Source organism: Pseudonaja textilis, chromosome 2 (assembly GCF_049901715.1).
Source record: "Pseudonaja textilis isolate UNSWEBS1 chromosome 2, rPseTex1.2, whole genome shotgun sequence".
In the NCBI taxonomy this organism is placed as follows: domain Eukaryota; kingdom Metazoa; phylum Chordata; class Lepidosauria; order Squamata; family Elapidae; genus Pseudonaja; species Pseudonaja textilis.
In genome coordinates, this window is record NC_141991.1 from 78588019 (window position 1) to 78612069 (window position 24051).

General features: G+C 37.5%; 3 protein-coding genes across 7 annotated transcripts in view; 2 read left to right on the forward strand and 1 right to left on the reverse strand.

The window, feature by feature from the left end:
• The first annotated feature begins 689 nt into the window (after positions 1 to 689).
• On the forward strand, positions 690 to 4070 carry XTBD1 (XRN2 binding domain containing 1). 4 transcript variants are annotated; one of them, XM_087924397.1, is made up of 3 exons: positions 690 to 1077; positions 2354 to 2452; positions 3652 to 4070. In XM_087924397.1, exons 1-3 carry the CDS (start codon positions 866 to 868, stop codon positions 3662 to 3664), a joined length of 324 nt encoding a protein of 107 aa, XP_087780523.1. In that variant the 5' UTR covers positions 690 to 865; the 3' UTR covers positions 3665 to 4070. The 4 variants fall into 4 exon arrangements, with proteins under 4 accessions (XP_087780523.1, XP_087780524.1, XP_087780521.1 ...); XM_087924398.1 differs by having other exon boundaries at positions 3658 to 4070; XM_087924395.1 differs by having other exon boundaries at positions 730 to 1266.
• A 4466-nt stretch (positions 4071 to 8536) lies between these two features.
• UBE2B (ubiquitin conjugating enzyme E2 B) lies at positions 8537 to 21696 on the reverse strand. The gene is made up of 6 exons (XM_026696485.2): positions 21466 to 21696; positions 17135 to 17215; positions 16667 to 16692; positions 12004 to 12093; positions 10505 to 10593; positions 8537 to 10254 (listed from the first exon to the last, which is right to left on the reverse strand). The coding sequence occupies exons 1-6, from the start codon at positions 21507 to 21509 to the stop codon at positions 10126 to 10128; spliced, it is 459 nt and encodes a 152-aa protein (XP_026552270.1). The 5' UTR covers positions 21510 to 21696; the 3' UTR covers positions 8537 to 10125.
• A 1091-nt stretch (positions 21697 to 22787) lies between these two features.
• Positions 22788 to 24051, forward strand: part of CDKL3 (cyclin dependent kinase like 3) — a 38867-nt gene continuing 37603 nt past the window's right edge. For both annotated transcript variants that reach the window (XR_015741723.1, XM_026696483.2), the window contains exon 1: positions 22788 to 22926. The gene's annotated coding sequence lies outside the window, so the exon portion shown is untranslated. The remainder of the gene's footprint in view (positions 22927 to 24051) is intronic.

Sequence of the window (24051 nt, forward strand, 5' to 3'; positions counted from 1 at the left end):
AAGGTGGGTAAAATGAGGAGCCAAATTGTTGGGGGCAATAGGCTGACTCTGCATCAAGTCATTGTCAATTCTTAGCAACCACATATTCTCTCCATTATGATCCGTCCCTAACCTGATCTTTGTCTCCCAACAGCACACGCACACACACCATCACCACTGTAACCTGGTCTGTCCATCTTCTTGCCAGTTGTCCCTTTCTTCTCTTTCTGTCCACCTCCACCTTTCCCAGTGTTAGAGCTTTCTAGAGAGCAAGGTCTTCACATAATGTGTTGGAAGTAGGATAATTACTAGTTGTAAAATGGCCTCTGTCAAGCCAGTGACAGTTCTTTCTGGTTGAGTGACAAGGGCAGAAAAGAAGCCGCCTAGGTGATATTATGTGCAGCTATGGGAGCCCCTCAATCAGAGCAGCTTGAAATAACTAAGATGTATTAGTATTAAGCAAATGCATTAATAAGGTAGTTCCATCACACTGTGTTTTTTGGGGGCAAAACCTGCAAAATTCTAGACGGTAGCAACACAGAGGTACAACCCTCAGGATTCTTTGCTGCCATCTAGTGGTCGTCTGGGTTTTAGAGGCCTAGATTTCTTAGCCCTAACACATGCTTCGCGAAACCCGCCATTCCATAAATGCCAGTGGGCGAACAGGGACACAGAAATGACTCCACACAGCCTCTCTGCGCATGCGGATCACTGCGCAGCCAAGCACGCCAGCTCGGTGGAATTAAGGCCCCAGGACCGGAGGGAGAGCAGTGGAGATTGACGGCCAGAGCGGCAACGCCGGCCTTTTGCCTCCTTCTCGCCAAACGGCTGCTCCGTTTAAAGGCGTCAGTTCCGATTCCTGGTGGGCAGCCTAAAGGAGGGAAGGATGGTAAAAGGGGACAACGAAGTCGCGCCCGACCCCGAATTTCCTGAACAGTTCCGCTCCTACTCGGAGAACGAAAAACACTGGCAAGCGCGGCGCGCCTTCATCCTGCGCAATAGCCCGCTGGAGGGCGGGGAGGCTCCCACTCCGCTACGTCTGGACCAGCTGCTCTCCCTCTCCATGGTTTGGGCCAATCATCTCTTCCTGGGATGCAGGTACCGCCTCCTCGTCCCTTCGCTCGCACGGCCTCCAGAATGTTTTGGGCCGTACAGCTGGGTCCGGCTGGGAAGGATAGAAGTTGTCATCCGATGCTGCACCAGGGAAACGCTAGAGCGGGGGAACGCAGTGGCGAGGAGCGGGCGGCCAGCCGTTTACTCATTCAACGCATGCGCCGGGATTGCCCGGTATTTTCTTAACCGCCCCCTTTTTTTTAAGGGATTACGTCATAGTAAGAGAAGCCGCCTCCTTTGTATTTGCAGGTTTGAAGAGCAGCAGTTTCCTACCAGGAGAGGTAGCAGTGAAGGGAAAATAAGTGTATTCAGACATAAAAATGCAGCCGGACCACAAACAGGATTTTATTTCTTGAGGGAAAAAAGGATAATTATGTTAAAATAAAGTTGTTAAGAGAGTAGCGTGACAGGATTTATTGAAGTTGTTTGCTTTGTTGAACGCAGAGAAAAAAAAATGATATGCTACACATTCTTGTCCAACAATTTTGTATACCTCCTGTCATTCAACGATGGATAACGGTCTCCGATAACAGATTGTTCCATGCAAGTTATATTTCCCAGCATATTGGAATAATGGGCTGTACTTCTGTGCCACCATAAAGGAATCATGTGCTTTTATACAAAAAATGGGACGCTATTATTTCAAGATAGGCAACCCACTTATTTTAAGTACTTCGTTCTCATTCTTCAGCCAGCAAGTGTCTTGGGGGAACTTACATAAGGTCATTAAGAGCAATACTATTAAAACAAGACTATTTTAGAAGGTGACAATGATGGCATTTTGCCACTTCTTTTTCTCTTATTCACAGGTCAGTTGTTCAGAGGAACTAGAAGCAGGTGGGGAAAATGTTGATAGAAGTTCACCTTGCTGGTTTTTTAATCTTTTTTTTTTTAAAGAAACATGTTTAAAATCTGTTTTTAAAACAGTAGTCTTCAAAGTTTTTGAGCTTTTGGTATTTAGGGGTATGTTACAACTTTGCTTTCCAAATTTCATTTATGCCTTGTTTCTAAAATCCAGGCACATAATTTTTATTAAGTATGTTTGGAAACTTGGTACTTAAATCCAAAGTAATTTAGCCTGCATTTTGCTAAGTTTCATTCCTAGCTTTTATAATAAAGCAGGCCTAAAGCATCCCAATTTTTCTGAACCTTATGGATGCTGTTTATACAATTGAAAGGATTGAACTTTGATGGCAAATGTGAATTGGAGAACAGTAGGAGGCTATTAGATACCTTGTAAACTTTTGTTTTCTTTACACAGCTATAGCAAAGATCTATTGGAGAAGGTGACAGAAATGGCAGATGGAATTGAAGTTGAAGATGTGCCACATTTCACAACTCGTGATGAACTTATTAAAAGGTGAACATTATTCAAGATTTTCGTCTCCTTTAGGAAAACTTCTTGCAGCAATTTTGCACAGTATAATCATATTTGATTACATAACTCTATTCTGGTTTTATTTTCTGGGTAGCTTGGCATATTAGCTGAAAGTGCTTATACTTATGCTAGTCAGAACAACTTTCCCCCTATATTCCTTTCTAGTGCATCCTCCAATATTCCTTGAAAAGCAACTCTTCTCTCTTTGGGCGACCTTTTACAGCATTAGGAAATACATCTCAGACTGGGCTGGGAAAATTAGATGTAATGACTTGCATAAAAATATAAATTTTCTGGCTAAACAGAAGCAACAATGGATATAATCCTTTATCTTATTTCTTAAATATGCTGGCATTATAAATTAAACTTCCTTTTATTCCTTCAGTAGAAAGCTTTGTATGTGCTCATTTTTAGAGAAAAGCAGAATAGCCTTTAATCACTGGATTGGGCTTTAACAATCTCTAATAACTCCTTCTGAATTTAAGCCTAGTTAGTGTAGTTTTCCCAAATTCCATTCTAGTAGATTGTTTTGTTATGATTTGTTAAAAGCATCAGAAATTATGTAATGATGGATATTCCTAATAAATAGAATTTGTATTACAACATCAATAATATGTTTGTATTAAGAGCACATTTACATTTGAATGTCTGTTAAGAGCTCATTCATTTTCTATAATAATTTCAGCAAAAAAAACCAGCCAAAGTGAAAAGCTAATAAGTGATGTCAGATTCAGGTTTTTAAGCCATGCCAAGTTTTTAAACGTATTATTGCACACTTTTCAAATGGTTGGGTGAACATGATGCTTCTGATAATACATAGAGTTTGCCATGCCACTATGTGTTCATAACTGACCCAACAAAGGTATACTAACCATAGCTTGTGGAATGCAGCATTAACTTTTCCCTGGCTGCCATGCATTCAAATGTTTATATAAATCAATACTTAGTCTGAAGTTGTTTAATTATTTAGCATAAACAGATTAGGGTTTAAGTTAAAACCTAGGAGATTTGTGTAATAATGCTTTTAGAACTATTACATTTTGTGTAGGATTTCTAATAACTAAGGCTCTTTATGTAATACTGAATAAACTAAACATTACAAATTACTGAACTTCAGATATCTGTGACTGCAATATACTTAATGGGCTTCTAACTGTGGTTTTTTTTTTTTTTTGAATCAGTACTAGTGCCTAGGAGAAGAAATGCCAGGCTTTTATTCTACTACACAATCTGTTTATATCGAAGACTGATCTGGATACTTCAAGCATCACTTCTGAGATGCATTTTAGATTAGACCATTTTTACACTGAATGCTCACTGAGATTATGTAAAGATTTTGATTAATATATGTATATTAATCAGATTAAGGCTGAAGAAAAGACAAATACTTATGTTTATCATTTAGATATTCTGCCCATCAAACACCAGCCTTTCAGAAAACATTTTAATTTGATGTGGTGATACTTCCTAAGGTACCAGTTATATGGTATGAATACAGAAGTAACAAAATCCCATTAAAAAAGATGAGAATAAAAGAAACTAATGTAAAGTCATGAAAAATGGCTGAATGTAAGAAATAAATGCTTAAAAAAAACACAAACCACTGAGTTGCCTATTTTTTCTCTTTTTCACTACACTGCTCAAAAAAATAAAGGGAACACTGAAACACAATGTAACTCCAAGTCAATCATACTTCTGTGAAATCAAACTGTTTACTTAGGTAGCAACACTGATTGACAATCAATTTCACATGCTGTTGTGCAAATGGAATAGACAACAGGTAGAAAGCATAGGCAGTTAGCAAGACATCCCCAATAAAGGAGTGGTTCTGCAGGTGGTGACCACAGACCACTTCTCAGTTCCTATGCTTTCTGGCTGATGGTTTGGTCACTTTTGAATGCTGGCAGTGCTTTCACTCTAGTGGTAGCATTAGATGGAGTCTACAACCCACACAAGGTTGCTCAGGTAGTGCAGCTCATCCAGGCTGGCACATCAATGTGAGCTGTGGCAAGAAGGTTTACTGTGTCAGTGTAGTGTCCAGAGCATGGAGGCGCTACCAGGAGACAGGCCAGTACATCAGGAGACGTCGAGGAGGCTGTAGGAGGGCAACAACACAGCATCAGGACCGCTACCTCCACCTTTGTGCAAGGAGGGACAGGAGGAGCACTGCTGGAGCCCTGCAAAATGACCTCCAGTGGGCCACAAATGTGCATGTGGCTGCTCAAACTGTCAGAAACAGACTCCATGAGTGTGGTATGAGGGCCCGACGTCCACAGGTGGGGGTTGTGCTTACAGCCCAACACCGTGCAGGATGTTTGGCATTTGCCAGAGAACACCAAGACTGGCAAATTCGCCACTGGCGCCCTGTGCTCTTCACAGATGAAACCAGGTTCACACTGAGCACCTGTGGCAGAGGTGACAGGGTCTGGAGACGCTATGGAGAACGTTCTGCTGCCTGCAACATCCTCCAGCATGACCATTTTGGCAGTGGGTCAGTAATGATGTGGGGTGGCATTTCTTTAGGGGGCCGCACAGCCCTCCGTGTGCTTGCCAGAGGTAGCCTGACTGCCATTAGGTATCGAGATGAGATCCTCAGAACCCTTGTGAGACCATATGCTGGTGCGGTTGGCCCTGGGTTCCTCCTAATGCATGACAATGCAAGACCTCATATGGCTGGAGTGTGTCAGCAGTTCCTGCAAGACAAAGGCATTGATGCTATGGACTGGCCCGCCTGTTCCTCAGACCTGAATCCAATTGAGCACATCTGGGACATCATGTCTCGTTCCATCCACGTTGCACCACAGACTGTCCAGGAGTTGGGGGATGCTTTAGTCCAGGTGTGGGAGGAGATCCCTCAGGAGACCATCTGCCACCTCATCAGGAGCATGCCCAGACGTTGTAGGGTGGTCATAGAGGCATGTGGAGGCCACATACACTACTGAGCCTCATTCTGACTTGTTTTAAGGACATTACATCAAAGTTGGATCAGCCTGTAGTGTGTTTTTCCACTTTAACTTTGAGTGTAACTCCAAATCCATACCTCCATGGGTTGCTAAATTTGATTTCCATTGATAAATTTTGTTGATTTTGTTGTCAGCACATTCAACTATGTAATGAACAAAGTATTTAATAAGAATATTTCAATCATTCAGATCTAGGATGTCTTATTTTTGTGTTCCCTTTATTTTTTTGAGCAGTGTATATATGCCTTGTATCTGACAGTGTCTCACTGATCTTGTTTCAGCTTGAAAGTTAAGTAGGATTGGACTTGGTTCTTAGATGACACATTGAAATATTTCAGTTCTATAGGCTGAAAAACAAAACTGAAAGAAGGAAATGGTAAAACATTTTCATATTGGCATCATTTGCAAAAAGTTACCTCAACTGGATGGTAGGCCTTTTGGTTGTGGCTTCTGTACTTTGAAAGTCCTTGCCTAAAGAATTTTTAGTGTTCCCATCCTTTTTCATATTTCTTAAACCATTAAATATTATTCAACCATGTGTTTAATAAGGATTGAATATTTCTGGTGGCTTTTTTGTAATTGTAATTAAAATTGTAATTGTATTTCTGTCTTTTGGTTGTTTCTTCTATAGTTTACTATGTTATGTACTGCCCCAAATCTGTGGATTGAAGTAGGTTACAAAACCTAAATGAACTAAATAAATGGTTGCTAACAGAAAAATGATGTGGTCTTTTCAGCGTGTTAATAGAGTTCAGCTATATTTAAAGATTGTACCTCTTATATGACCTATTTCAAAATTAAGGGTGTTACATCTTTAACCATCCATATGAAAGTTTCTTGACTTCTCCATGAAGTTTTAATTATATATAACTCTACTCTGAACTCTTGGACTTCAAAGATATCTCTTGTTGACCATTAGAACATTCCAAAAAATAGTAGTAGTATTAAGCTGACTTGATTTTGTAAAAGAGCAGTATGCTTTGACTTTAAATTGATTCAATGAATATAAAGTATTGCCCTAATCTGAATTTTAAGAAAAATACTGGATATAAGGCAAAAGGAGTCTGATGTTGCAATTTTAAGATAGGTTCCCAAACTAATGTTCAGCTTTCTCCCACCCCCCGCCCCCCCTGCTTTCTGGATATATAGTAATTATTTAGGATAACTAAAACTAAGATATCATAGAAAGTTTTCCACTTAAGCAGCTCTACCATTGTGGGGTGGGAGAAATTCAGTTTTGGATGCATCTTCTCCAGCATTTATCATGATTTTGGAGCTCTGGCATATCTCTACTATACATCAAAATTATTTATGTGTGGGGTTACTCTATACCTGCTGTTCACACAGTTCAGGAATAGGCAACGTTTTGACACCTGGGAATTGAACACCACATGCTTTTAGTGTGTGAAAGCTGCAGTTGGAATGTTGATGCAAAAATGACCAAGATTTTTCTCTTAGCCTTTGGAAAAAGATTGAGGATTTTCTTTTTAAAATCTACTTTACACTTAATAGTAAGCCTTCTACTACAAAACGGCTGGGAAGTATGCAAAAGTTATAGCAACTACTGGCTTAAGACTTGGCTTAAGTTTGAAGGGTTGAAAAAAGGGAGAATTAGGATTAGGATTCATGAAGCTCCCCCAAAAGTTACCCATCCCAGTCTTTCTATTGCAACTATTGTGAGGAAAACAGCTAAACATTTGTTTAAAAAGGCCTAGGAAAGGGAAATAAGTTTCTCTCCTTTGGTGTAGCCCTCTGGACTCCTTAGAGATTCCAACCACAAAATTGTTCATATGGTAGGACCGCTCTGCTTATTAATCAACATTTAGCTGGAGTTGGGAGATGGAGTGAATTGAATATGATTTCATAGGAACATAAAAGCTTTGTTGGATTAGACCCAAGGTCGATTAGTCCCGAAATTTGTTTTCAGTAGGTCAGCCAGATACTTCTGGGAAGCCTACAAGCAGGCATATGCTCCCCTCCCCTTGTTGGCTGCTAGCAAGGGGCATTTTCCTTAACCATGACAGCTGACAGTTGATAGATATTTCATGAATGTACTTGTTCTCCTTATCTAGCCATCTAAGCTCAAGGCCTTTGAAATGAATGCCCTTTTTTTCTGGGTTGAAAGTACTGCCAGTATGTTTGATGAACCTGACCTGAAGTGGTTTGGGTAGCCACTGCTTCTATTGAAGATAAATAGTGATGGCAGCTTATTGGCATCACTAGAAGTGGTATTGGTGCACAACTGCAATCTATGCAATCCACTACATGTTGTATATTTAGAAAGGATGGGACAGACAAAACCTTTTTCTGAAAATGTAGTATGGCTGTATTGGGCCTGCTATCATTAGAGGCCTATAGTTCTCAACATCTTACATTTAGGAATAGCTAATTATACTGTACATTGCATATACATCTCATATTATCAGTGAGACTGCATTCTCATTCTCAGTTGAGGCAGTCTGGTCCAGAAGTTAAGGTGCTGATGTGAAGCCAAGAGACTGTAAATCCTAGGTCTCCCTTAGGTATGAATGCTTGGCCAATCACTTTCAGCCCAACCCACCTCACAGAGCTGTTGTGGGGATAACAGAAGGCAGAGCTATTAGGTATGTTCACTGCCTTGAGTTATATATAGAAAAGGCAGGATAAAAATCTAATTTCCTGAGTGGAAAATGTACCAGCAAGATTCCAGAAAAGCACAACAGCTGTTTTATATTAGAATGTATCTTCTTATCTATTTAGTCAGAGTTTGGAGCAAAGTTTTCAGGATTTCTACTGCAAATTCTCGTAACAGATTTGATGCAGAATAGTGAAGGGGGAAAAAATCTATCCTGTTGCTTTTGGAAATATGTTGTGAGGCCTTGTACCTTTCTCCATTTCAAATTATGCCCAACATAGCATTATATCTATATCTGAAGAGACCAGTCACTTGGGAGTAATTTTACCATGAAAACTTTGATGGTAGAGAAAGGCTGAAGATAATTGCTGCAATTAATCTCTTAAAAGAAGCCAGAAACCTGTAAGTACTTTTCACACCCCAGCAAGTTTAAAAAATCCATTGCTCATACACAACTTATCAACATTAATTTTGATGCAACATAATTCCTTATGGAGATCTCACTGTGTATAGATGCTTCTAGTATATTTTATTTATATCTGAGGGGTCATTAACTCCTAGATTTGTAGAATGTTTTACTTGACTTTTTACAGATATGAAATTAATGCCAACTCTGACAATTTAGCAAACTATTAAAAAGATTTGGATCCATCTTTGCAATTCATTCAGTAAGCATATTCAGTTGGTGTTTCTCTTTCATTTAGCAAACACAAGCCTTAAATGACCTACTATGCCTGTTAAGGTTGTTATAGTAACATGTAGTCTGATATCAGTACATGACTACTATTTATATAAATGTAATATGACCTTAACCACAACAAAGAATCACATGTGCATAGCAGTCAAGGAAAATGAATTAGCTCTTTGAACAAATAGCTGTAATGATCTAACAGAAAGGAATAGGCTTCCACCTTAAATCTTGTCTATGTTTAAAGTAGGAGTGGGCAATTTTTCTGTGGCCAAGGGATTAATGTTTGTGGGTCTGGATTTGGGATAAGTGCTGTGTATGTTTTGCATTTCAACTGCAAAATGGTTATTTAAGGGATACTATTGTGGCTTTCCATGTTTCCTGCTTTAAAATGGGAAAAACTGATTTGTCAAGCAATCATATTCAAAAGGCCTTCAAGAGCACTGCAATTCCACACAGATTTTCTTCAGTGATCACATTCACAGAATTATACCAAGGATAGTTTCTCAGCCTTTTGGTTAAAAGCAAGTGTAGAATGACCAAGTAAGGGTAGAAGAATAGCAACAGAACAAAAACTCATAACAGAAGACTTGTACAGCCAAGGCAGGGGTACACAATTATTTAAAAATCCAGGAAGACAAAGTTTTGGGACTACAATGTCCATAATTCATTGCTACTAAATATACTGCTCCAGCATTTTAGTGCTAAGTCCCTAGTGGGCAGTAATTTGTTTCTCCATGTTCGGAGCTTTTTGTACTTTACAAGCTTGCAATGGGCAAGCTTTGGCAAAAATGTTTACTTTGGACAGCAACCTGGGTGCAATATCCAAGTCAGATGTAAGGTCTCTTATATTAGTCTGCCATACAGGACTAGTGAAAAATGGCTATGCAGCATGGTCCTTAAAAAAGCATAGAAAAATTAATCAACTTTAGAATCTGTGTCAAAAATAGAATAGTGACAAAAATGTCTTGCACTGAGGTTATGTATTTCAGCTTTACATGAAATATTTTATATATAAAACTCTGTTAAGTGATATGTCCAGTTTAAAAATCTAAAGAATTCAAAAATAAGGCATTCAATATTTTGAAAAAAGTACAGATTTACAAAATATGTATATTCTGTCATGAAAACTTCACACCAACATTATACACTTTGAAAAAAATACAAACAGGATATATTACAAATTTATGTAGCAATAACTTAGGTCATAACATGCAATAAAAAGTACATTAATCAAAGTACACAAGCTTTTAAAGTTTTGAAACTGAAGAGCATTTGCAAATGCATCTGTACGCAAGTCAAACGTGGCACTTGAGTTCTGGTAGCATTTCCTATCGCAAGTTAAATTGTACATGATGATTATGGGGTGTCTGTTAATGAAAGTCATTTCTTATGAATCATTCCAACTTTGTTCAACAATCGCTGAAACTCGTTTTTCATATTCACGTTTGTTCTCTTGATAAAGTTGTGCAGCCTGACTGTTGGCAGGACTATTAGGATTGGGTTCATCAAGCAGTGACTGAAGGCAGAGGAAGCCAAAAACATGAAAAACTGTATTAATTGGCATTCAAAGGATAAAGACAAAATAAATATAAAACAATGCAACACTGGACAGAAATTATAGTTAGACTGGTGTTATACTTTGTATAGTGTTAAATTAATCAACACCAACTAGCTTAGTCAAATAATATAACTTACACCTGAAGATTAAACAGCTAGCACTTCTATATAAGGTCTGAAGAAAGTGTTCATTTTCTTTTTTTAATTACCTGAATTGAAGTTAAAATAGATGAGACATCGTATGTTGGACTCCAACGATTTTGAAGGATATCTAAACATATGCTTCCATCTGCATACACTAAAATAGAAGATATTAGCATTATGTAATTTGTTTCAAATCATTAATTTCCAATTTACTACAAACACAGAATAAATAATTTGGATTCAATGATCATCTAAAAAAGGTGATGTAGACTTTCTGATTCTTCTTAAAGGTAATTTTAAAAGTCCATTTTTTTTTTAGTGTTACAGCTAGGTTTGCAAACTGGCTTTCTTTTTGCTAACTAGGAGAAAATAATAGGCAATCATGGCTTTTGAAGTTGATGGGAAAAATGAAGAATGCAATCTCAAAGAGTCATTCCCTGATTTCACCTTTTCCAGAGGAACTAAGTGTTTCAAACGCCATGCAGAAAGTTTAAATTATTTTGAGATCTTATTAAGGCAAGTCAATAATATATTCTCCCAAGGTTTAATATTGTAGTATAAATTTAATTTAACAATCCAATGCAAAGAAGTTCATAGATTTATTGCCAAGCAAACATCTGAAAATGTGTATTTCTAAAAAGAGACATCTATTTTTTTCATAAACAGGATTAGCTTTAAGTATATCTCACATAAACCATCCATTATATTTAGAGACTGTAACTTAATTATTATTTACACAGGAAAAAAAGCCTATATTTTATAAAGATATGGTCCCATATAAAGTTTATTTTCCAAATTTTGGATTTCTGCAATGATTAGTAATGTAATACATGAGATTCAAGATCCATGGATTTTAAAAATTAAATCGAAGGTTGTGATTTAATGTAAATTAAGGTTTATTTTTATTTATAGTAACAGCATGGGAGGTGGTATTTACTGTAGTCTAATGTATCTCCTTATGACAGAAAACTAATTCTTTTATGGTTCCATACAAAACGAGAAGTTTTAATTTTTCTCCCAATGGAAACATACTTCTTTAAACAGTCTGAAGTTTTAGTTTTTTTCTGCATCTTCTTATCTGCTTATTTTAAAACATTTTTATATCAAAACTTCTTATATTAAATTTCACAGCAGCGTATTAGTAATTTATTACTCATCACTTTTGAATTAATACATTGTAAAGTACCTTTTAAAGAGGCTTAGCTAAGGCAATAAAGGAAAAATATAAATAATGTTAAGTCTTTTTATATGCAGGTCCTTTGTATTTTGGCAAATGACTGAATTACTGCTTCCAGTTAACTCCCTACAGTGACTTTGAAACAAGAATGTATCTGAAGAATTAATAATCTCTAAAAGAGTCAAGCATTTATTATCTTAACTTCATGATTATTTTGATCTGAATGGTTAATATTGTATTTATTTTATAAATTATCACTGTCAAATTGCGAAGAATTTCTGGGCTAACCAGTTGCCACAAGCCTATCTTCAACATACAAAAATAGAACACTGCTGAATTTATGATTACATTGAAGGTTTTATTATAGCATCTTCAAATAAAACTTACCATTGGGATGAAACATCTTCGATAAAAACCTAACCGTTGGTGGTTTATTTGGGTATTCTTCTGAAAATTCTATTATTAGTTTAAAAGTTCCTGTGTGAAAAAAGTAAGCAATAAAGAAGTGTGGTGAGGCTTAGAAAATAAACAAATACATACATACATACATTCATACACATGCAATTTCTTTTTAAAAAGTAGACAATTGAAAACTAACCTAATTTTTCATTTTTGCAAAAACATGGCCTACCATGGTAAAAATGAGTTAAGATTAAACATTTATTTTTATTTCAAATATTAATAAAACACTGAAATGCAAATAGAAATAACATGAACTTCCTCTAGCAATCCATCTAAAAGACTATGGGCAAGATCTAAAACCAAAGTTAACTATCAACATTTTTAAGGGAAACACTGCAGATCACTAGGATATTACAACTGAAGAAACCAAACAAAAAATAGAATGCAAGATCATGTATGACTGATATGACTAACCAGTTCAGACCCCCCCCCCCAAAAGGTAACACTGCATTTGTAATAGTTATTCATTCTTCTGCTAAACTAAATGTTAGAACTTCTTAAATATTATGCAGTGGTGATATTCAACTAAAGTTGCCACCGGTTTGGTGGACGTGGCTTGGTGGCCACACTTTGCAAACATGCAGGTGCAGAGGCGTTCTAACTTGCCTCCTGCAAGCCTGCATGACGCTGGTGCCGCACGCCACTATTCTGCACCGTGCAAAGCAGCTGCGCTTTGAATTCTGGCCATAAAAGTGAGTATGGGAGCCCGGGCAGGCGGGTGGGCCAAACACAGAGCAGCGAAGAGAACCGGCTCGGTCTCCACTGCTCATCGCCGCTATTGGCTCTCCAGAACTGGGCAGAACCGGTCGAATACCACCACTGATATTATGCCATTCCCTGAACTAAAAAATCCTGCTTTGCATTCAAAAATTCAAGATCTTCTGTGCTTTGCTCCCTCCTTCTCATACATGCAAACACAGAACATAAAGAGATATAAATAACCCACACCTGAATTTCATAGGTCTCAGGTAAACAGACAAGAAATACAACTAGATGAAATAATTCTACTTTTACATTAACAGAATCTTGCCAAGTCTAAGGTTACAAACTTCCTGCTGCCGCATTTAGCAGCCTAATCAATTGGGCTCATCCTTCCTAAGTTTCTTTCTCTGATACTTAAGCTGTCTCAATTGTCTGATTGTTTTCCTGGCAGAATTTCTTTCCTTGTTCCCCAAGATCATCCATGCATTCCATTATACATACAGTACTCTTTCCTTTTATATTTAAATAATAATTTTATTAAACATTACAATTAAAAAGATAAAAACTAAAAAAGGTTTGACTATATAAGAAATAAAAGAAAACTGGGAAATACAGTAGAGAAAAAAAGAATATGGTAAAGAAAAAAATTGGTTTCTCCCTTCATCCCAACAAGTATAAACAATTCTGGTAACTTATCAACTTCTCTTAAGACACAACAAATTATCTCTTCTTCCTATATCACTTTAAAACAAATCCTTAAAACTGTGCAGTCGTAGTCATTAAAAGTCCTTGAAGGGTTATCAGAATATCTCTTTTGACTTTGATCAAATAAACCAACTTTATATTCCTTTAATTTCTAACAAACTTGATTTTTTAAAATAATTCAAAACAACAGCATTTTCCTTTAGGACTAATTCTTATAATTTCAAAATCCTATTTCAAACTTATAGTAGCTGGACCCTTAGTCCATTTGTAGCTTTTCAAAATCATGATTTTAATCCCTCTTTTGTTGCTTATTCCAAAAAGTGATTTTTTTTTTGTCTTTAAATTTTTATTTAAAATTTCTTTTGCTAAGAATTGAAGGAAACCATCTGGTGTTATAATATAAACTTGTCAGTCTAAATTTTCTAATAGTTAAGCAATTTCCAAAAGTGATTAAGGAGTGAGGTTTGGCAAACCTTATGTCCATATAGGCTACACTAGAGCTGTGAGCTTAGTTGAAATCCCTTAACTCTCAGCTGTTCTTATAAATCGACCGTAAAATTCTCAGTTCCTGCAGTGCAAGAGGGTGATCTCATAATCTCTCCTTTTTCTGGACTTTGCTGACCAGAATTCACCATCTGGCTGTAAATCTCTACCACAATACTATCCCTGCTTCTTTACAGACAAGTTTACCATGAATCCTTACTAGAAGCCACTCACATGGTATTCTTTTCAACACAGTTTATTGGCAGGAGGGAGGGCTTAATATATATTGAATAGATGCATCGAAATAAATCAACTTTTATATAGAATGAATAAAATACTTTTGATGTGAATTCTTCCTCAGTGTAAAACATAGTACGGATTCATCATTTCTTCCATTCTTTTGAGACAAAGGGATTTCACAATGTATTGACTATGTTTCTGGAATGCAATCCCCGGTATATCCACAGGGATAAATTCCAGAGTTCTAGAACTATTTTCCAGAACTATTTTATTACTGTTGTTTTAAGCCTCAAAAATATATTAATTTAATTAAATTGGAGTTTATTTCACAACAATTTGAACAATTTCAAAATTCCAATTTGAATTTTGGAGTTTTACTTGTAATCCAAAAATAATCATTCAAAGAAAACTGATAAGTCTGTGGACAGTTTTAGAAGGTGTTACTATATTCAATACAGTTGCTATAAAAAGGTAACAGGATCTATATGCTATGCCAGAACAGGAAGCGTGTTATCGGCAAGAGTGTTGAACTCTTCCACTTTTTTTTTTTTTTTTTAATAACAGCTGCATATGGAAACCCCAGGCAACTTGGCTTGTGAATTTATCTTTTTGAGGGAGCTGAAAAAGAATGGTTTCCAGGAAGGGAAGATTCACAATATTATTCTGCTCTTTTCAACTACAATAGAAGTCAATGCCAAATAAATCTGATCCAATAACGTGTGTGGATTTATCAGACTTATAATGCATCCATTCCCATCTTCTAATATACAGATTAACATAAATCAGTTTCAACCATTAAACTGAAATGTTATTGCCTACATTTATTAGTTAAAATGCATTATCAATTATAAGTCTCTCACATATACCTATCCTTCAACATGTTTTGAGTTATAAACAAGCATATTTCTAACTATTAAAGCTGTAAAAGCTGTGCAACATTTTGGCTTCAATTGAAAAGAATTGCAGAATGCAAGTATAGCATCTGTTGGTGAGTCTTTAAAGCAGGAATGATCCTGGAAACAGATGCATCTGCGTTAATGAGTCAGTAGCAGTTTTTCAGAACGAAGTCTGAAGCATTGCACAACTTTAAAAATGCTTCTTCAAGACCTAACATTTAAAAGTGAGAAGTGGGTGGCTATATTGTATGTCTGTCACTGCCATAATAGTCTCATATTTTACTGTTGTTGTTTGTATCAAGGTAATCTAATATACTGAGATATTTGCATTTCCAAGTGTTCAAATATTAATTAAGACACTGTATTACCAACAAAACCTAGGGTATTACTGACAAAACTGGAAATCTGTATGAAAGATAAACCCAGCTGCTTACTGAATACACTAAACCAGGGTGTCAAACTTGATTTCATTGAGAGCCACATCAGTGTTGTTTGACCTTGAGAGAGGGGTGTGACCAGGGGGTGAGGCCAGCTTGACATCACTCTTGTTGAGGCTTGAGCATTCTGCCAGCAAAAACTGGCTCCCAAGCTCTGTTTTCAGCTGCAATGTCTTCCTGCAACCCTCTGCCAGTGAAAATGGAGCTTTTATAATAGAAAATAGAGCCCTCTTTTTGCTGGAAGAGGCACCATGAACCAGTCCTTCACTTTTTCCAGGGCAGTCCCATGGGCCAGATCTAAGCTCCCCGTGGGTCGGATCCAGGCCTTGAGTTTGATACCCCTGCATTAAACAATTAGAATACAAATGGTCTAATGTTTTGATATGTTATTATCTAAATGTTTTGATATGTAATTGACTGAGTCAATTTTCTCAAAATCCAGTTGAATTAAATGACCTAAGGTTTGGTAAGGTCTGAAAAGAATGCCTCTCACAGGTGAGAACCAAAGGGTAGCTTTAGTAGTGTATAGGAATTTGTCCATGTTAAAGATAGTTTTTTTTCTGAATATAGGAAAACAATGCTTATTTTTAAGATTCTGATGTGTGTGAATTCATTTTTAGAATTATCAAGTTTGCAGAGCTAGTGCAATTAATTATAAATAATCCCATGTGAACCACAGATTTGAGTAATACTAAAAATCTAACTTACTGCAGATTTTGAGTTTTACTCATTTATTTACCAGCTTATTTATCCTGCCCACCTGCAGAGATCTCCTGCTCGCTCACATTCGGATGACAAAAACAAGATATAAGGGACAAAAAAAATCCATATTATGGTTCTTAAATCTACAAATATTTCCTGCAGAATTATTTTTATTAAAATATATTTAGTTTTGTTGCATATGGCAAATAGATCAATATTTAATTTCCAATTAAATACATTTGCCATAGATACTTTCTGAATCATATTTTTGTCACTGAAAAGCAAATGATTGCTTATATAGTTAGGCTGTCAGTTACTGTTTCTTGCATATTATTTTTCAGGATCTTCAGGTATCAAATGCAGGAAATACTATATAGGCTGATGAAACTAAAACCCAAAAAGATGAAGTTTAAAGAAACATACCATCTTCAAAGGGAGTACCTTCAGGCCTGAAAAGAGAAACAAGATCTATAGTGATTAACTCTTGTACTTATTTATACCTACACTATAAATGGCAAAAATAAAACTCACATTTATAACTAATCTGCTGTAACTGGGGATTCCATAAATATACAGAATATATAATTGAAGATGTAATTTTCTAGTATCCCAGGTCATCTATTTTCCCTGAGTCCTACTTGCATTTATAATTTGAGATAAAATAAGCACCAAATGGGATTTGCTTACAAATGTTCAACATTATGAGACAGGCATAGCCTTGCTATGATGTCACATTTATACTTAAAATTATTAAGAACATTTTTTTTATTTGGAAAATTTGGAAAAACTTTTATCAATACATGTTGGATACTCTAATTATTTAGTATTTATATCATGTTCACAGAGAATTACCTAACATATATTTTCTTTAAAACTGAATTCTTTACTTACCCAAAAATTACTGCATTCCATTGCATGATATTGTTTTCAGATGGTGCACCACTGACCCCAACAGGTGGATCTTCTTGTAATCTTCCAATAAACAAAATATAATAAAAATATAAAATCTTACTATGTAAATGCCAATTATGCAGTTTGAAAGAAATCAGAATCATATTATTATTCTAATACTTTATTACTTAACTCTCAAAAAAAACTACTGACCTGTTAAGAAAAAATATAAAATATAGAAAGATTCTCTCCAATTTAAAAGATATTGGGTCAGAATATCCTTACTATAAACAGAATTTTATAGAAAAGATGAATCCAGTTCTTGGAGAGAATTGGCATTACAGGTAGTTCTTTCTCTAAACCAAAATTGAGCCTGGAATCTTCAGTTGTTGAGAGAAGCGCTCATTAAGCAAGACATCATGTGACTATTTCACTCAAACAAAACAATTCTGGCTGTCTCATTTGTGGTTGTTAAATGATCATGCAGATCATTAAGTGGAGCACAGTGGTGGGAGGCCCTAGAAGGTCTAGTGCAGGCTACAAGGCTCACCAGTGCACAGAAAACTGCCACAGGGCCAGGAAGTCCAGGCCTTCTCTCCACATCTCACCAGACCTGGGAGGCCTCAACCACTTGCATTAACTGCAATTTCAGTTGTACATGTAAATTGCTCCACTTACCTTTGCATTTTTCTGCAGCTGCTCACTGGCGTGCCCAGCCAACATGGGACACAGGCTTCCTTTATATTACTGAACATTTGAAAACAATTTAAAAAAAAAATGATTTAAAGGAGCTCTTTATAGCTTTCTGAATGATTGTGGGAATGGCACCTGCTTGCAGAATGATTTGGGTGGCCTTTACAGGAAGACCACATCTCACATCAATTGCATATGCCTGTCAGCAGGTGCAGAAAAATTAAAGGTAACTGAAGCAATTTACATGCACTGTTGGCCTTGTAACTTGTTTAGGCTTCCTGGACATGATGGAGTGGGAAGCAGATCAGGTGGTCAAGGCTGCAGCATCTGTACAGGTGCAGATGGGTCAGTGGGCAGCTGGGATGAGGGGAAGAGACAGGCAGATGGGGAGTTGCAGAGCCCCTGCAGTCAGTTGCAAGGATGGGTGGACTGCCAAGTGCCCAAATTTTCATTACATGAGTGCACGAATGCTACAACAGCCTTAACTTTGGGTGCAGGTTTTAAGTCCCTTTGTTCAGCACTGTCATATTTTCAAATGGCCAATGAATGAATTAAGTCAGGACTATGTACTTATAGTTATCTTCACATATTAGGTATTGATTGTATCTCTCCAAGGAGGGGACATTAAGTTTATCTATCTGAAGCACCAATAAATTAGAACAGATTGGAAATCTCTAAGTCTTTTGTTTGTATCCAAACAATAATCAAACCATTTTATTTTGGTGGGTGGAACAGCCTGATTTTGATGTGCTGTCCCATTCTATTCAATCACCTCTATGAGGTATTCCATCTCTCCAAAACACCTATATATTTTGTCGATCATATCCATGAAGTATCTTAATTTTTTACATTATTCAATCACTCAAACTGAATTATCAACAGGTCATCCTTTACAGGAAAATTAAACAGCACAAAGTTCTACCATGTGACAAACATGTCCTCTATAATTTTACTGTTATGAAACTTTCCTTATCCTTGACAAACAATCCTGTTACTGTAATATGCAAATGTCTTTATTGAGGCATAAATTAGATTTCATTGTTCTCATTTATTTACATTTAAGAGTTCACAATTTTTATACAGGTTTTCTACACAGCTGTATCTAAAATAAAACTGTAGTCATATACTTTTGTTTCTTGGAAAGAAAGTAATTGCAAAACAGTGATAATAAGCATAAGGAAATCAATAACATGATCCTGCTAATGTATACTTATTTGGCCTTTAAAACTACTCTGAACTTTATACAGCTCTGATTTTTAGGCATGCTCATTCAGTCCATTTAATGTCAACAACACAGGCTACCCAAAGCCTTGGCTGGATAGCAAAAAAATGTGACCCTCTGCTACAAGATAGCAAGTTTGCACACTAATGTCACACCAAGTTATTAATTGCCATGTGCATTTCAGATATAACTTTGGTTATTAAAGTTTCATTAATACCATGCTGTGAAAAGCCTTTCACTCTTTAAATTTTGTATTCTAAATGGGGATTTCATATGTGAAAGCTGTCAGCTGAAGGTTGCAAAATACATAAATGCTATTTGCTACCTCGGGTTGAAATTCATAAACTTTCTCCCATTAATAACAGCATTCTGAGGCTAGTATGGAAGCTTTCTGGGAAGAAATCACCTTCAGGGCCATTATACCAACCTATCTATCATAGAAGGCACTGTGGAATAAATGAATTCCATTTTGAGATATGTTTCTCATTTAATATTTAGTGGGGCTTTCTTATTTATCTTTGCTAGATACCACAAATGAAGCATATTTCATATTGTTTCTTTCCACACAGTGCTAAATCCAAATAGTTATCTAATGCCTGAAGTGCAATTTAACCCCTAACCAAATACGGGGTAGAACTGCTCTACATATATGCAAAGATGTGATTGTCAGTTATAGCATCCATTCTGAAACATCTAGACATATAAAAATCACTTTTCTTTTGCCATTTCCTCCTACACCAATTTCAGTCTAACCAAATGTTGGACATCCTATAGCTGTGCTGATGTTCTAGTTAACACTGAATGGGAGCAGCTGTAATATTAATAAAGTGATATACACATTATCCAAATGTTCAGTTTATGAGCTGTTATTTAATTAGGATTTTAGGTTTTATTGGTGAAGTTTATTAGCTATGCCAGGAAAGACATTTTGGATGGTTTTTTTAACAGCTTGCTTGAGAAAGAGGAATGGCCATATTTCTGCCAACTAGCAATAACAAGCTGAGATGCCTCCAGATGTCACTAAAAGCCAAGAGGCAAAGAAGACAAGGAAGCAACCTAAGCAAACACGGAAGTACAAGCTCCCCCTTCCATAAAGAAAATTAAATAGCTTCCTTGTGCTAGTTATTATACAGTACCTGGACTGTTTATTGTATTTGCTTCAGCACAACTGGCTTTTTCACAAGTATTTTATCAAAAAAGTATCTTCAAAATGATTCAGAGGAAAAAGCAAATCACAGGCTCATATACTATTTTTCTTCCATCCACATTTCCCATTTCTTCCTTTCAATTATAGAATTCTTTAGCCAACCTTTCCCAGATTTCCCGTCTGAAATAGAAGCCATGCACTATTCTCTTTGTATATGTATTAAAGAACAAAGTGAAGTAAATTCCAGATATACAGAAACGAATACTTAAGAGAGATTAAAAGATTCCCAACACAGTAAAGAAAGAAGAGGATCCTACTTTCCACTCCAGGGTTTCTTCACCCAAGATTCAGCAAAGCTTGCTTTTATTTTATTTTTATTTTTAATCAATTGTGCAGTATTGGCAAAATGCTTTGTAATCAGTGGACAGAAAGCATACCAAATAAACACTTGAAGCTAAAGACATATTTCACACAATCTATGGCCCATCAACCAGTACCTAATGGATGTTTTTTAAATCAAGTTTGCGGCTTTCATGCAACGCTTCTAATCTTTCTGTCTGGGGTTTAGAAAAAAAGAAAAGAAACATGCTTTCGTTTCCCCAGGTAGCTCAGTACTTGGCAGCAAATCAGCAGCTTTTTAAAGCAAGGCTTCTGGCCACCATTTCCAAGAAATAGTTAAAAAGAAAACCTGGCACTTGGCTTTCTCTCTCTCCACTACAGGCGCCCCAGTCAGCTGTATGTACTACGTGGTCAAGTCAGTCCATTTTAATCCGGCTCACTTTATTTACAAAATAGGCATCAGACCCGAGGCTTTCCGTTTCTAAAGGGAGGTTCTTTGGGTTGGGAGGATTATTAAAAAACAACAACAACGCACATGCATCGAATAATCCGATCTTTTAAATTTCATTTCTCAAATAATCCTTAGTTTTAGCATCCTCGTTGTTTTCTTCCCTAACGCGGGACGGCTAAAGCCCAAGAGAGTGGAAATAGTTTCTTACAAAGGAGGGAAATACTTTGCCTCCCAGTTTTTGAGCAGGAGAAATTCAGATTTCCTCTTTCGTTTCTTTTTCTCTACCAAGGCCCATGGACTCGTCGCCGCCCGGAAGGGCGATGCGTAGTTCAGTTCCAGCAAGGGACCCCCAAGGAAGATATATCCCTTTCCCCGAGAAAAGGGGAGCCGGCTGGAGTGGGGGGAAGGTTCAATCCCTTCACGAAAGAGGATTTCTAGCCCTGGAAAGAGCGACCCGGAGACCCATTGGGAGCATTTACCTCTTGAAATCCCTCATTAGCCTCCGCCTGGCTGGAGTGGACATGATCTTCTCGCCCCGATGATCGAAGACTCCCGGTCGCCCCCTCCCCCAAAAGCCTCAGCACCGCTCCTAGCGCAGCTGCCTCGCTCCTCGCGCTGCTTCACAAACAACTCTGCAATGGCGTCTCCCTCCGCCGGTGGGAGGAGGGAAAGAAGCCACCCTTCGCGACTCTACCACTCAGCCCGCTTGCGGAGGAGACCTAGAACGCCTTAGGAATGTACCACCGCGCCAGCGTGAAAAGGGGAGCACCCTTTCTTCGAGAGGCCGCGGGGTCGCTTTCGCTCGCTTTTTTAAGCCTGAGGGACGCTGTTGGCGCGCGCGCGATGTTTTGCAGGTTTCACTTGTAGCGCATTCTGACTTTTGATTTCAACGTCGGGTCTATTATTCATGTTTCCATATATTAAGCACAGTTCCCTGATGGTTAAGTTGTGGAGGTGTGGTATAAGCCTTATGAAGAATCTAATTATAATCAAGTCTCACGGATAGTCCTTTAAGAGTTAATGTATCATCGCGTGAAAAATTGGTTAAGATGCTACACGATTATTTTTGCCGCCTAATGTGACCAGCAACGGAACCTATAAATGTATGACTGTGTGTGTATGTATATGTGTAGCCACCTTGCCACCAAAGGAGTGCTTTTTTTGCCACAATCTTCCAATGCTTTTTTAAAAAATACATCTTTGTTCTACGATGAAATCGAGGTTGCTTGGGTAACAGAGGCAATGATGCCCTAAAAACAGGTGGGTAATGAAAAATTCTTGTGCTTTCTGATCACTTTGTTTCTGCAAAATGACAAATAGTTAAGAAGCGGATCCAGATAGTCCACACAGAAGCAACTATACTAATGCAGATGAAGAGAGACGCGGGCGGACGTGAATGAATATAAGAAAAAAAACAACAATTAGCAGAATGCCTAGTTATAGCTACGGAAATACTGCAAGCGTTCTGTTTGTGTGCAATGAAGCCCGATTGCCTAAATGCGCTGAAAATAAAGCGAATTAAAAAAACAAGCCCTCGATCCAGCATATTACCTATTAATTTAAAAAATAGTTTTACCAACGAAACTACGGCGTAGCCGAAACCACCCTCTCCTGAAACCTCTGTTCACCCTTTCGAGCATCTGATGGTACAAGGTGTTACACGGGGACAAAGAAATGGGCTTTTTCTGGGCTGTGGCCAGTTGGCGTCGTTTGGTGCTTTCAATCTAATTTTTGCCGATACGCGGCTTTTTTTTAGGCGGAACAGCGACGCCGTCTTCCACCTGGGAGCTGACGTCACCCAGGACCTTGCCTTGCCCGAAACCTTGTGGAACGTGATGACGTCAGGCCTGGCTGTTGACATAGCGGCGGTTGCCATGGAACTGGGCCGGTTTGCTTGGCTAGACCTGGGAAGACTCAACATGGGGATTTCCCGGGAACAGGTCAGGAGCGCCCTAGATAAGGGAGGGCAACTGTGGGATATCCTGGTGTGACGCGGGAAGGAGGTTCCTTGAGGCCCGGAAAAGAGCAGGCTGGGTGGGGTGGGATGGTGAAGCTTGCTCAGGTTGCGTTTCCAAACGCTAGCATGGGAGGAGATGTGGTGGAAGTGAGGAAAAAGGTTGCAGACTGACAAATCACCAAAATCCAAATGCAGGTTAAAAGCAAATGATTATTTTGCAGTCTTGTAATAATCCCTTGCTCCAGAGAAACCTTCAATATACTCAAAAGTACCTAAATAAATGTGCGGGGGATTGAGTTGGATATGCATTATGCAACTTCCAAATGCACCAAAGGACACATTTGCAATGGCGGTTAATCAGAAATTTCCACTCTGATATCCCCCATGGTGGGCAGGAGGATCCTAATTTATTTATTTAAGATTTATTTTATATGGCCACCCAACTCACTCTCAGTAACTCCTGGAGGCTTACAAGGATAAAAGCCCAATGCAAAAATAAATAAAATGCAATAACCTCCCTGTACCCCGCTGCCGACAAGAATCAAATGCACCATTTGATGGGCTTCATCTCATTTCCATCTGTTAAATGGTTTTAATGCTTCCTGCAAAAATCAGGGAATTAAACTTTTGCCATTTTTCTTCTTGAGAAGTCAGAGATACTCCATCATAGCAGAGTGTACCCAGTACAGAAAATAAGTAAATAAGGATAAGCCACAAAGAATGCAGACAACATTGTTCAATAGAGGGAGAGGTGAGCTGGTCCTGGCAGAATCTGCATTACATTTCTTTGCTATTGACCATTCTGGTAGAGATGAATAATAATTGAAATGCAACCCTCTTCAGGGGAAGAACTCTGCCCTTGATCCCTCTCTTGGACAATTTTCTTATAGATCACATTTTCCATGTTTTCTGCAATTAACCATTTGGGAAATGAATATTTCTAATATTATTATAAATAATAGTTTCTTCAAATAATCTTAATGGAAGAAGAGAATCTTTTTAACAGAGAATAAATCCAGCCAATATGCTATTTCTAATATATTTGCATGATAAATGTAGTTTGCAAGTGGATCTGAAATGAAAGCATTAGGAAATGGAATGTAATAAG